The 14242-nt window shown below is 41.5% G+C and overlaps 1 protein-coding gene and 1 long non-coding RNA gene across 4 annotated transcripts in view; one reads left to right on the top strand and one right to left on the bottom strand.

Annotated features, from left to right (window-relative positions):
- RBL1 (RB transcriptional corepressor like 1) overlaps positions 1 to 10329 on the bottom strand; it is a 63348-nt gene extending 53019 nt beyond the window's left edge. For both annotated transcript variants that reach the window (XM_055437026.2, XM_088843806.1), the window contains exons 1-2: positions 10039 to 10329; positions 6928 to 7061 (exon numbers count right to left, since the gene is read on the bottom strand). In XM_055437026.2, coding sequence (XP_055293001.2) covers positions 6928 to 7061; positions 10039 to 10194 — 290 coding nt within the window. In that variant the 5' untranslated portion in view covers positions 10195 to 10329. The remainder of the gene's footprint in view (positions 1 to 6927; positions 7062 to 10038) is intronic.
- Positions 10330 to 10341: 12 nt separating this feature from the next.
- LOC148775345 (uncharacterized) lies at positions 10342 to 14242 on the top strand. 2 transcript variants are annotated; one of them, XR_016039122.1, is made up of 4 exons: positions 10983 to 11121; positions 12253 to 12463; positions 13148 to 13206; positions 13779 to 14242. It is a non-coding gene; the product is annotated as an uncharacterized LOC148775345 (long non-coding RNA). The 2 variants fall into 2 exon arrangements; XR_016039121.1 differs by lacking the exon at positions 13148 to 13206 and having other exon boundaries at positions 10342 to 11121.

Raw genomic sequence — 14242 nt, 5'->3', positions numbered from 1 at the left:
CTCAAGAGTCTTCTCCAACACCACAGTTCAAAAGCATCAATTCTTCAGCGCTCAGCTTTCTTCACAGTCCAACTCTCACATCCATACATGACCACTGGAAAAACCATTGCCTTGACTAGACGGACCTTGGTTGGCAAAGTAATGTCTCTGCTTTTTAATATACTATCTAGGTTGGTCATAACTTTCCTTCCAAGGAGTAAGCGTCTTTTAATTTCCTGGCTGCAATCAGCATCCACATTGATTTTGGAGCCCAAACAAAGTCTGACACTGTTTCCACTGTTACCCCATCTATTTCCCATGAAGTGATGGGACCAGATGCCATGATCTTTGTTTTCTGAATGTTGAGCTTCAAGCCAACCTTTTCACTCTCCTCTTTCACTTTCATCAAGAGGCTTTTTAGTTCCTCTTCACTTTCTGCCATAAGGGTGGTGTCATCTGCATAACTGAGGTTATTGATATTTCTCCCAGCAATCTTGATTCCAGCTTGTGCTTCTTTCAGTCCAGCGTTCCTCATGATGTACTCTGCATATAAGTTAAATAAGCAGGGTGACAATATACAACCTTGACGTACTCCTTTTCCTATTTGGAACCAGTCTGTTGTTCCATGTACAGTTCTGACTGTTGCTTCCTGACCTGCATATAGGTTTCTCAAAAGGCAGGTCAGGTGGTCTGTTATTCCCATCTCTTTCAGAATTTTCCAGTTTATTGTGATCCACACAGTCGAAGGCTTTGGCATAGTCAATGAAGCAGAAATAGATGTTTTTCTGGAACTCTCTTACTTTCTCCATGATCCAGCAGATGTTGGCAATTTGATCTCTGGTGCCTCTGCCTTTTCTAAAACCTGCTTGAACATCTGGGAATTCACGGTTTACATATTGCCGAAGCCTGGCTTGGAGAATTTTGAGCATGACTTTACTAGCGTGTGAGATGAGTGCAATTGTGCGGTAGTTTGAGCATTCTTTGGCATTGCCTTTCTTTGGGATTGGAATGAAGACTGAGCTTTTCCAGTCCTGTGGCCACTGCTGAGTTTTCCAAATTTGCTGGCATATTGAGTGCAGCACTTTCACAGCATCATCTTTCAAGATTTGAAATAGCTCAACTGGAATTCCATCACCTCCACTAGCTTTGTTCGTAATGATGCTTTCTAAGGCCCACTTGACTTCACATTCTAAGATGTCTGGCTCTAGGTCAGTGATCACATTATCGTGACTATCTTGGTCGTGAAGATCTTTTCTGTACAGTTCTTCTGTGTATTCTTGCCACCTCTTTTTAATATCTTCTGCTTTTGTTAGGTCCATACCATTTCTGTCCTTTATCGAGCCCATCTTTGCATGAAATGTTCCCTTGGAATCTCTAATTTTCTTGAAGAGATCTCTTGTTTTTTCTATTCTGTTGTTTTCCTCTATTTCTTTGCACTGATTGCTGAGAAAGGCTTTCTTATCTCTCCTTGCTATTCTTTGGAAACTCTGCATTCAGGTGCTTGTATCTTTCCTTTTCTCCTTTGCTTTTCACTTCTCTTCTTTTCACAGCTATTTGTAAGGCCTCCTCAGACAGCCATTTTGTTTTTTTGCATTTCTTTTCCATGGGGATGGTCTTGGTCCCTGTCTCCTGTACAATGTCACAAACCTCCGTCCAGAGTTCATCAGGCACTCTATCTATCAGATCTAGTCCCTTAAATCTATTTCTCACTTCCACTGTATAATCATAAGGGATTTGAATTAGGTCATATCTGAATGGTCTACTGGTTTTCCCTACTTTCTTTAAGTCTGAATTTGGCAATAAGAAGTTCATGATCTGAGCCACAGTCAGCTCCTGGTCTTGTTTTTGCTAACTGTATAGACATTGCTGCTGCTGCTGCTCCTGCTGCTGCTAAGTCACTTCAGTCGTGTCCAACTCTGTGTGACCCATAGATTTAGGGAAATACAAATCAAAACCATGATGAGACAGCACTTCATGGGTATTTGACTATTAAAAAAAAAGACAGGAACTTCCCTGGTAGTCCAGTGGTTAAGAATCTGCTGCCAATGCAGGGACACAGGTTTGATCCCTAATCTGGAAAGATCCCACATACTGCTGGGCAACTAAGCCCATGTACCCCAATTACTAAGCCTATGGTCTAGAGCCTGGGAGCCACAACTAATGAGCCCATGCACTCTAGAGCCCGTGCTCCATAACAATAGCCACTGCAACAGGAAGCCCGCATACCACAGTTACAGTAGCCCCTGCTCACCTCAACTAGAGAAAGCTTGTGCAGCAATGAAGACCCAGCACAACCATAAATAAATAAGTAAATCTTAAAAAAAAAAAAAGACAGATAATAAGTGTTGACAAGATGTAGATAAATTGGAATCTTCATAGAATGACTAGTATAGTCACTTTGAAAAACAGCTTGATAGCTCCTCAAAAGGTTAACCAGAGTTACCACATGACACAACAATTTTTATATATACATCTAACAGAAATGAGAAATACGTCCACATAAAAAGCTGTACACATTCATAGCAACATTATTCATAAGAGTCCAACAACTCAAATGTCCATCAACCAAAAAATTAATAAAATGTTTATATCCATGCAATGGAAAATTATTCAATCATAGAAAGGAATGAAATGCTGATACATGCTACAACATGGATGAACCTTAAAAACATTATGTTAAGTTAAAGAAGCCAATCACAAAGAAATATCATATACTGTATGACTCTATTTATAGGAAATGTCCAGAATAGGCAAAAAGACAGAAAGTGGATTAGTGGCTGCCAGAGGAAGGGAATTTGTTGGGGGTATAACATGTGAATGCTAATGAGTATGAGGTTTCTTTTTTGGGGTGATGAAAATGTTCTAAAATTGTAGTCAGTATGTGAATATATTAAAAACTGTTGAGCTATATACTTTAAAATGGATATGTGGATTGTATCTCAACAGGGCTGTTAAAAAAAATGCTACTCCAAAAAGGATACAGTGAAATGTGCTAGAAGTATTAGTAATTTACCTTTCTAAAGGCAACTTGGCAACATGAATATAAAGTCTTAAAAAAACACTCAATTCTTTCATCCAAAATTACTTTTTGTAAGAATCTAAGGAGAGAGTCAAAGATATATGCAAAAATATTTATACAAAGACGGATATCAGGCTACCCTATGACAGTTTTTTTTCTTTTTTTAATAAGTAATATACATAATTACAACATTTCAAAGGTACTGAAGGATACGTGATGGAAAGTATCTCTCCTTGTCCATCACCTCCCTCCCAGTTTTTTTTTCCACTAAAACAACCAACTTTGCCTTAGTGACTTCCCCATTCAGGGACTGAACCTGGATCTCCTACACAGTAAGCAGATTCTTTACTGCTGAGCCAGAGAAAGTCACAATTATATTGTTACTAGTTTCTTATTTACACCTGCAGAACTTTTTAGGGTACCCACTCAAATGAAACCATACTACCTACAATAGATATTCTATACTTCTCTTTTTTCCTATAATTTTGGAGATCATTTCCTATCAGTTCACATGAACGTACTTCCATAATGTTAAGAGCTAGATTTTATTCCACTATATGGATATGCCATAAATATATCTAAACATTCCCTTTTATCTTTTTATTTTGAAATAGCATCAAACTTACAGAAGAGTTGCAAGAATTGTATATAAGAACTTCTTTATTGACCAACATTCACCAATTTTGCATTTTGCATATTTGCTTTGTCATCCATCTCTCTTTATGTTATTTATGTGTATACAGATCTTCCTCAATTTACAAATGGGGTTACAGGATATAACCTGTAACTCTACTGTAAGTTGAAAATACAAGTTGAAAATGCATTTAATATACCTAAACCAACTGAACATCACAACTTAGCCTCAGTTCAGTTCAGTTCAGTTCAGTCGCTCAGTCGTGTCCGACTCTCTGCGACCCCATGAATCACAGCACGCCAGGCCTCCCTGTCCATCACCAACTCCCGGAGTTCACTCAAACTCATGTCCACAGAGTTGGTGATGCCATCCAGCCATCTCATTCTCCGTCGTCCCCTTCTCCTCCCGCCCCCAACCTTTCCCGGCATCAGAGTCTTTTCCAGTGAGTCAACTCGTCGCATGAGGTGGCCAAAGTATTGCAGTTTCAGCTTTAGCATCAGTCCCTCCAATGAACACCCAGGATTGATCTCCTCTAGAATGGACTGGTTGGATCTCCTTGCAGTATAAGGGACTCTCAAGAGTCTTCTCCAACACCACAGTTCAAAAGCATAGATTCTTCGGCATTCAGCTTTCTTCACAGTCCAACTCTCACATCCATACATGACCACGGGAAAAACCACTGCCTTGACTAGACGGACCTTGGTTGGCAAAGTAATGTCTCTGCTTTTTAATATACTATCAAGGTTGGTCATAACTTTCCTTCCAAGGAGCAAGCGTCTTTTAATTTCATGGCTGCAATCAGCATCTGCAGTGATTCTGGAGCCCAAAAAATTAAAGTCTGACACTGTTTCCACTGTTTTTCCATCTATTTCCCGTGAAGTGATGGGACCAGATGCCATGATCTTTGTTTTCTGAATGTTGAGCTTCAAGCCAACCTTTTCACTCTCCTCTTTCACTTTCATCAAGAGGCTTTTGAGTTCCTCTTCACTTTCTGCCATAAGGGTAGTGTCATCTGCATATCTGAGGTTATTGATATTTCTCCCAGCAATCTTGATTCCAGCTTGTGCTTCTTCCAGCCTAGCCTACCTTAAACATGCTCAGATGCTTACATTTGCCTACAGTTGGGTAAAACCATCTAACACAAAGCCTATTTCATTAAAAAAAAGTGTTGACTATCTCACATAATTTAACAAATACTCTGCTGAAAGTGAAAAACAGAATGGCGGTGAGACAGAATGGTTGTAAATGTATTGGTTGCTTACCCTCCTGATTGCATGGCTTACTGGGAGCTGTGACTCACCCTGCCAGCAAAAACCAAGTACCGAGAAAAGATGGTAATATGGAACATATGTCCCAATAGTGGCACACTATCTAATTTTAAGGGTACTCAAAAGGGAAAAAAGAAAATTACTTAGTAAAAAATTAATAACAATGTTTCAATTAAAATTATAAAAAGTAATTTTTCATTCAGGTTCTAGTAAATATGAAAATAATAAGTGAATGAAAATAATCTTGATTTAAATCACAAGTTACTAAACAACTTGTAAAAAAAAAAGGAAAAATTACTTCTCACTACTTAATGAGACTCAGACAACTGCTTTATTAAGAATTTAAAATTCAAATTACAAAATAGATACTAATTTTTAACACTATTAATAGCAGAACAAATTTTTACATAAAACTTTTTTTTTTGGCAGTACCTCATACCTTACAGGATCTTAGTTCCCTGACCAGGGATTAAACCCAGGCCTTTGGCAGTGAGAATGCATAGTCCTAACCACTGGACAGACAGGGAATTCCCACATGAAACTTTCTTTATAAGTTGGAAATTGCTTAGGCTAATTTTTTTTTGTAAACTGAAGCTGAATTAAAGATACAATTCAAAACAAGACACATTAATGTATATTTGTTTATTGATACATAAGTAATACAACATGAACTTCAGAGGCTCTGCCACTTAGATATATAACCACCAGATAAAATTTATCCTCTTTGTGACTTGGCTTCCTCATCTTTAAAATGGAATTTAATAGGATTACTGTGAGGATTAAGTGAATAAAGATATGCAAACTATTAGCACATAGTATCTGACACACAGGTAAATACTCAATAAAAATCTTCTAATTTTACAGGTATATGTATGAATCTATACTTCTACAGTATTTTGTAATATGATTTAGCAATATTTGACGTGTATTTTCCCAAGTCTATAAAGATCTACATAGTCACTTAAAATTAGTGACTTCCCTGGTGGTCCAGTGGTGAAGAATCCACCTTCCAAATGCAGGGGATGGGTTTGATCCCTGGTTGGGGAACTAAGATCCCACATGCCATAAGGCAACTAAGCACGCACACTGCAACTACTGAGGCCACATGCACTGGCACCTGTGCTCCACAGTGAGAAGTCCTTGTGCTGCAACTAGAGAAGCCGACGAGTGGCAACAAGGACCCGGAATAGCCGAAGAAAAGAAAAAATTTTACTGCATCAAGTAATAAAACTAGAATAGAGATGTTAGATTATAGAAAATTATTATATCAAGATTTTGTTGACGTGGATAACTGCACTATAGTTATTTAAGGAAATACACACTGAAATATTTAGGGGTATAGGGCTATAATGGATGCTACTTAAATTGAAATAGTTGAGGAAAATACATTATTTAAGGGAAAAAGATTAAATGATACAGCAAATGGAGTAAAATGTCACTAAAAGGTGGAGTCTAGGTCAAGGGTGTATGGATGGTCTTTGTAATTTTCTTATTTTTGCAACTTTTCTGAAAGCTTCAAATTATTCTCAAACTTAAAATATTAATGGAAAAAATCATAGATAAAAAGATTTAGTAACATTCCTGGCAGTCCAGAAGTTAAGACTCCATGCTTCCAGTCCAGGGGGCACAGGTTCAATCCCTGATTGGGGAACAAAGATCCCACCTGCTGCACGGTGCAGCCAAAAAAACCAAAAACAAAACCTCTGCGCCTGTAAGCCTGTGGTGATAGTTACATAACTCTGCAAAAAATACCCCACATCACTGAACTGCACAAGTAAGTAAATTATATGACTTATAAATTGAAACTCAATAAAAAAAAAAAAGATTTAGAACAGGGGCTTTTGGTTGAAGTTAGAATTTGAGGAAGAAAGGCAGAGAAAGAATGTGAGAACTGAAAAAAAAATGTGAGAACTGGAAAAAAACTTAGAATGGGAATGAAGCTAAATGATTTAAAATGAAGAGAAATTAAATTCTAAAGTTAAATTCAGGACTTATAAAGTAATGTTTGAAAAATCAAAGTGCTTTACCTTAGTTTAGCTGAACGTAGTATTCTGGTAAGTGAAACGCAATTTCCTTCCATGATACCCTTTCCAACTGTGGGAATGATGCTTTTGCGGCAAGCAACATACAACGAACACGCCAACCAGTGTATAACTTCTCCCTGGCAGGCAAAAGATAAAATAGCAAAATGGATATATTTTGTTAGAACACTTGAATTCTAGACTCAAAAGAGATCTTAGGATTAGCTGGTCTAATTTTCATACTGTATTAACAGGCGAGAGAAGTGAGGATATTTGCCCAAGGTCAGAAAGCTTAGTTGGTTGCAAAAATGGGTATAAAACTCCTTACTCAGTCCTATGCAACGTGGTAAATTGATATTAATCTAAAGATAGATCTCTCATCTATACCCCAAATCTAATATTACTGAAAAAGTTCTCAATTTCTCAGCATTAGCTTTTTCAATATTATAACACCAGTCATGGCCTTGATGATATGGAAGTTCCTTTCTATCATTTTGTTTCTTTTTTAATCAATTTGGTAGAGAAAAGGAAAGAACAGAGTAGAATGATGGCAAAAGAATCACACATGTAAAAATTAATACCTATCGTGTTCAACATAAAGGAGATTGTCAGTTTAGAAAATGGGGGAATTATTTACCCTAATCTTTAAAACAGTCTAAGTATGGCTCTCTATCTTAGCAGATATTTCAATTTACAATGCTACAAAAAAGGTGACATTTGAGAATTCAACACCAACTCTCTGCTTAAGACTTGGGCTATTGAAGCTAGATTCACTTTATGACTTCATTGCTGAGCTTTACATGAAATTAAGAACTAGCCACAAATCCCACAGCATAACACAATACTGTAGTGCAGATCCTCTTTAAGACCAGACTCGAGCAGAATAAAAATGACTAATAAAGATTTCCCGCAATAATCCAAAAGGGGTGAGCAGAAATGGGTAGCTACTAATAAATCTAAGACCCAGTGTTCCTGCCCTAAAGTAGTAAAAAGGCTTAATTGCTTGAGGCAGGTAAGCTTAAGGTTGAATACTTTTAGAAGCCTTGATTAACGAATTGTTTGGGTATAACACCCAAGTATTATAGAGCTTTTGGATACAGGTTATAGACAAAAACACTATTAACAAAGAGAAACTTTGAGAACCAAAATTACTACTTTGGCTTTTTTTCTAAAAATAAAAAGCACCTATAGTATTTAAATTAGTTCCTTGATACTAGGCCTTCAAAACACAAAAACACTCTGACCTTATAAAACTCCAAGTGTAGAACTAAGAGGAACAGATACTATTATCTATAATTGGTGAGATACATGTTTTAAAAATTGAAAATAAAGTGCTATGGGAGAATATAGTGTAGTGAGCAACTGATTTTGACTTGGGGGGGGGTCACAGAAGGGTTCACAGAGGGAGACAAAAGTGGTAAGTGGTGATAAGTCACCAAAATGTACAGGTGAAGTGGGGTGGGTAATCAGGAGCTTGTCAGGTAGACTAGAGGGGACAGGGGCTGGGCAGAGGGGTTCTTAGGAAACAGCAGATACATGAAAATGCCTTTCACCAAAAACAAAGCAACAAAGAAGAGGAAAATAAAACACTTTAGATAGAATAAACACAAAATCTTAATTCAACACAACTGTGAATTAAGTCAAACATTAAGATATCCTGATCAACTCTGCCTAACTGGAGAGTCGGCTCTTAAACTCCCTGGAGTGGGGAGTGAAGTTTCCAGGCAGAGGGACGGGCATGGAGAAAGTAGGAGCAAGCTAGGCATATTCAAGAATCTGAAAGAGGCGCCTACTTTAATGCCTTCAACACAGTGTACACTCAGCAATGCGCATTCAATGAGAGACTAAATGAAGACTTGGGTTGTCAGAAATTCTTTCTCTGACTTCTAAAAACTTTGTTTTCAATAGAGAGGCTGTAAGTTACAATCTCCCTTACTTTCTCCTCCTCTCCTCAGCTTTCCAGTCGTGTCACCCAGAGATGCAGATGACTGTCCTTCATCCAGTCTATCCAATCCTACCCTGGAGACATACAAGAGTCTCTCTTCTTCTCTCTCATATACTGACACACACATACACAGTCAACTCCAAATTTCCAACTCCATGCCTTTGAACTCAGCGATTAACTATTCTACTGGGTGATGAGTCAGAAGACGACTCTGAGTCCAGCCCTCTTAGATCACAAAAACTTTTGATCATGAGGCCACTGCAAATATATTCCATCATAATTCTACCTCTATACTGGGCTTATGCTTGTTTGGGTTCCTGCGATGATTAGCAGAACGAACCTGGGCAACACAACCCTCCTGGTCTTGATACCTGGACAGCAGGATTAATACTCAATGCCCCGTCATGTCACAGAGCTGTTTTGAGGACTTAACGCAAGAATGGCTGGGGAAAATCTAATGATAGCTTACATTTATTTTGTTCAGAGACAGACACTGTGTTTAGCGTCAAGACCATCTAATTATCCTCGTCTGAGAGAGGAGGAATCTGGAGCCCAGAGATAAGCCTTGTGTGCACAGCTGGGTCTGATGAAATAGCTGTGCCGCGGCAATACGGCAAAAAAGCAACCCGCATTCCGGGCCTGCAGGGTAGAGAGGTTATGGCTCAGACTCAGTCTAGCTCCACCATTAACCGGGCGACCTTGGGCTTAACCTCTTTGGGGTTCAGCTTCCTCACCTGTGTAATGGGGATCACAGAACATACTCAAAGGCTTGTGGAGAGAACCAAGTAAGACGACACATCTAAAGCGCTGGGCAGCGGCGTCTTGGCACACAAGCCATTTAAGCTCTTATCGTTATGGTATTTGCTTCTCAAACAGACTTTAAGGGCAGTCCCAAGACGTCTGTGGCGCTGGTCTAAAGACCAGGGGACGACCCCTGAGTGGCGTGTGACCTTGGAAAAGCCACTCCTTTTCCGGACTTCGGTTTCCCGCCTCAAGATAAATGGAGAGATGGGATCTATACCCTCCCTTCCAGCTTCGCACTCCTCGGCGCCCGGCTGGGCAGAGACCCTTCCCGGTGGGGAAACTCCCACCGCCCCACAGGGTGGGGTAGGGGCGGGGCGGGGGTGGGGCCTGGCGAGCTGGGTCCCGCCGCCCCACCTGCCGCCGCTCACCTCTAGGCTGTAGTTGCCCCGGATAGCAGTGAAGTCGTCCAGGGCTTCGGCCGCGCTCCCCTCGTCCAGGTTCAGCTCCTGGCACAGGGCCTGCAGCGCTTCCCCGGCCGCGGCGACCACTGCCGCCCCCTCGGCGTGGGGATCGTCCTCGTCCATCCCCTCAGGCCCGGCGGGCGGCACGGTCACAGCCCCCCGTCTCCTTTCTCCCTCCTGGGCGCGCTACCCACAACCACCCGCGCCAAAAGCGCGCGAAAATCGGGAGCTGCAGGACGACGTCTCTTCGATGATCTGCATCCGCGTTTCTCCTCAAAAAAGTCCGTTTCTCTTCCAGGGCTCCCAGCCGTCCCTCTCCGGATATGTGATAAGAAGACCGACTTCGGGGCCTAAAGCACTTGGACTTGGCCCTTGGCGGGCAGCGGTGGACACAGCCGGCGGGGCAAATTGGTAGCGGAGGGATCGGCAGTCCGCGCGCAGGGTCTGCCGGGAGTTGTAGTCTGTATCCAGCTTTGGCGCCAGCGGCTTATCCCTTTCTTGGTGGCTCCTTGGTTCAGGCAGGGCTACCAATTGCGAGGTGGCCCCGTTCATCTTAGGGAGAAATGTCTTCTGCCCCGCCAACGCATGGGCCTCTCTGGGTTTGTCACTGCCCCAGGACTCCAATCACAGTTTGATCGAGACTTGCTCTCTGAGTTAGGAAATGGAGGAGGGAACTGAAAAAAGTGGTCCCACGGCATCAAGTGTGGGGGAGGGCCTCGTCGGATACTCCTCAAGAGTCTCCAGCGCCTAGAGAGTGGTCTTTTAGAATCACTGAGGGGTTGATGAGGTGAAGATATTAGCAGACACCTGTCACCTCTTTTTGATGTCTAAAGGAGGCTTGACCTGGGCTGAAAGAGCTGAGAGCAAGGGGGCACCTCCTTAGCTCCCTGGGCCCTAGGAGCTGGGACCCTGGAGCCCAGTAAAAACTTGTCATTCCACATTTAGGAATGGCCTGAGCATAAGCCTGAAGGCATGGAACTGGTCTGAAGGCTTACACTTCTGCTCCATCAAAAACCCTTCTCCGGGGAAAAGCCAGAATCTTTTAAAAAGGTAAATCAGAGCTCCTCAGTCCTTCACTCAAGATCCTTCAATAGATTCCTTTTGCTCTTAAAATAATTTCTAAGCTTCTTTCCATGGCCTATAAGGCCCCATGTGATCTGGTCCCTCCTCATCTAGGGCACTGTCCCCTTAGGTATGTAGTAAGTTCCAACCTGCTTTGTTTTGGAACCTTGGACATGCCAAGCTGCCAAACTAATTTTTGCCTCAAAGCCTTTCTCACATACTCGTCAAACAGCCCCAAATACTCTACGCCAGATCTTTGCTTGTCTGACTCCTCATCATTCAACAAAAAGTCACCTTGTCAAGCTATCCCTGAGCACTGCATTTAAAATAGCTAACCGCATCTCTCCCCTGACACGCGCACACACACACCCGTATCATTGTCTTCATAGCACCTTATTACTATCTGAAATTATCTTGTTTATTCGCTGGCTCTTCCTACTAAAACGTGAGTTGCGTGAGAGCAGGAGCCTTCTTTTTATGTTCAGTATATTCCAAAGTTAATGGATTAGTGACTGGTATAGTTGGCACTCAGTACTTAGTGTGGTGTGTTTAAAAATGACAAAGAGCCCATTGTTGCTTGGATGAGGGAAGTAGTCACCAGAGATGAAAACGGAAGCAGGTCCAGTTAGGTTGCAAAGGATCTCAGAAGGGTAAAAGCGTGGAGATTTTAATAAAAGGAGGTGAATCTGTGCAGCCAGGTTCATCTGGGTGTCACATGTGGGTTAGATGGGGGTAGAGAGCAGAGGTATGGAGATGGTGGGAGATGAGTCCAGCATAGATAGGAGCCACCCTGCAGAGACAGCTCTGTCCTAGAGCTGAAGGTGGCCCTGCTGAAGAGGAGGAGTCTCCAATAACATGGTTTCCCTTTGAGCTACGAAAGGTAATACTCTCAACTAGAATGGAGTATAACCAGAGAGATACGATCAGTTCTGGAATTGTTGTGTGTGATCTTAGGTCGCCCCTCTCGCCTGGGCTTTTTCCCAGTCTTCTACATTCCCCACACATAGGGAGGGCTGGGGCTTGGGGACCAGCTGCAGGCTGGGTCTCAGATGAGTGTTTAAAAACTCAGACTCCCCCAAAAAACTCAAATGTGATACTTCCAGCTCTTCTTTCTTCTAGCTGACTTCAGGACCATCTCATGATCTTCTAAAAAGGGCATCGGCATGTAGTGTCTGCATGGAGACCTAACTTCCTGCCAGCAAAGAAATGTCAGGATTAGTGGAGATGAAATGGATGAAGGTTTTCCTGTACTGGATTTTTTTTTTTGCCACAGCACTTGGCATTCAGGGTCTTAGTTCCCTGACCAGGGATCAAACCACTGGACCACCAGGTAAGTCCCTAGATCATTTGTTTTCTAATTAAGCTGCTGTGCATCTGTCTTTAAGAGCTCCAGGAGTGGAGGCAGCCTGGACATGAAGATTTGGGAATTTTCAGGCAGTACCTGAAGCTAAGGGAGCAGGTTCATATCACTCAGGGTATGTGTTGGCACGAGAAGAGACTCAAGGGTAGACCCTCTAGGAGTACCTACATTGCAGCAATAGGCAAAATTTTAGGAGTGAATTAAAAGAGAAAAAAAAAAATTGTCCAGGAAGGTATAAAGAGGAGGAGCAGTATTTCAGAGGCCAGGAAAGAAGTACTCCATAGAGTCCAACACTGCAGAGAATTCAAATAGGATGAGGAATTCAACGAAGACCTCCTATGTTATCTTTCATATGATTTCAGTAACCTTTGCCAGAAGCAGCTGTCTTTAGCACAGTGGGAGTGGAAGCCAGATTACTGTGGTTGAGAGGCTGCTGGAAGGAAGGTCAGAAAGTTTGAATACGAAATTAAAACTTTTCTTTACACAGTCTAGTGGAAGAGAGCCAAATGGAAGGGTATTTTCTAGGACTGGGAAACGCAAGTACGTGAATAATCAGGGACAGGCAGAGACTGAAGATAAAGAGATCAGCGATGTAGCCAGGCCATGGAGAAGGTGCCCAAGACGGGGATCTAGAGCCTGGTCTTCTCTTCACAGCCCTTTTCTGGAAGGTTATCACCGCACATCTAGATTAAACAGACCTGCTAGGCACCCTGGTGAGTGGAAAATAGCAGCATGCAGTTGGGAGCTGACAGTGGTAAAGGTTTGGTTATTTCTTTGTTGAGAAGTATCCCTGGCTCTATTAAACACAGACATCGTGATTGGAATTTTTTGAAGAAAAGTGGAATAAAAATAAGACTACCTCATGGGGTCTTGGCTTTCATAGCTGGTCATGGACCAGATCATAAGAGCTGAGAGAACTCAAGTTTTTTGCCTTTGCCATACTCATTAATCTCTTTTTTATCCAGATCTGAATTTCAGAGGGTCATTCTGGTCTTGAAAAGAAACCAAGATAAAAGGAAACAGCTCTCAGGAATTATAAGCCAAAGAAAACTAGAGAGTCATTGCTGCATTTTTCACCTTTTTAGAAAGTAGTGGGGTTTTCAGTGAGTTGCAGTATATGTACTGTAAGGCCATTTCTTCTTTGCAGATGAATGATTCTGATTTTTTTTCCTGATTCATGCACACACACTAAGTCCTGAAAACCCTTCATTTCTTCATTCCAAATATGTTTACTGAATGCCTACTGTGTGCAAGATACTGATTCTTCTTTTGCTATGACCTTCAGATCATCCAGATTTGAACTGAGGGGCACTGCTGGCTTGAAAATGACCCAGAAACAAAAGACACACTTCTCAAAGGTCATCCACCAAACAAAAAATGAGAAACACTGCATGCTGGGTTTTTTTTCTCCTCCGGAGTGAGTCTGTGCTCTAACTTTGGATTTTTCAATACATCATTATCCTGTCTGTGTGAGCCTCCCATTTTCCTGTCTTTTGATTCATTTGATCTGTAACTCTTTACATTCAATTAATCGCTCACGTCTATGACGTTTCCTTTTGCCATGTGGTAATTCTCAGACTATCCTGAAGTGAACTATTAGAAAGTGCAAGCTTTGGAAATGAGGCCAAGATAAAAGAAAAAGGAAAATACTCTTGAGTTCCCTTCTTTCCCTTATGAAATAAAGCAGATTTAAACTGTACTCTTCTCCCCCTGCCTCTTTTGGACTGTTAACTGTGTCATTGGTTTTCA

Source organism: Moschus berezovskii, chromosome 15, assembly GCF_049115385.1.
Source record: "Moschus berezovskii isolate FMDL1 chromosome 15, NW_MosBer_1.0, whole genome shotgun sequence".
NCBI classification, from domain to species: domain Eukaryota; kingdom Metazoa; phylum Chordata; class Mammalia; order Artiodactyla; family Moschidae; genus Moschus; species Moschus berezovskii.
This window is presented reverse-complemented; position numbering and strand designations above follow the sequence as displayed.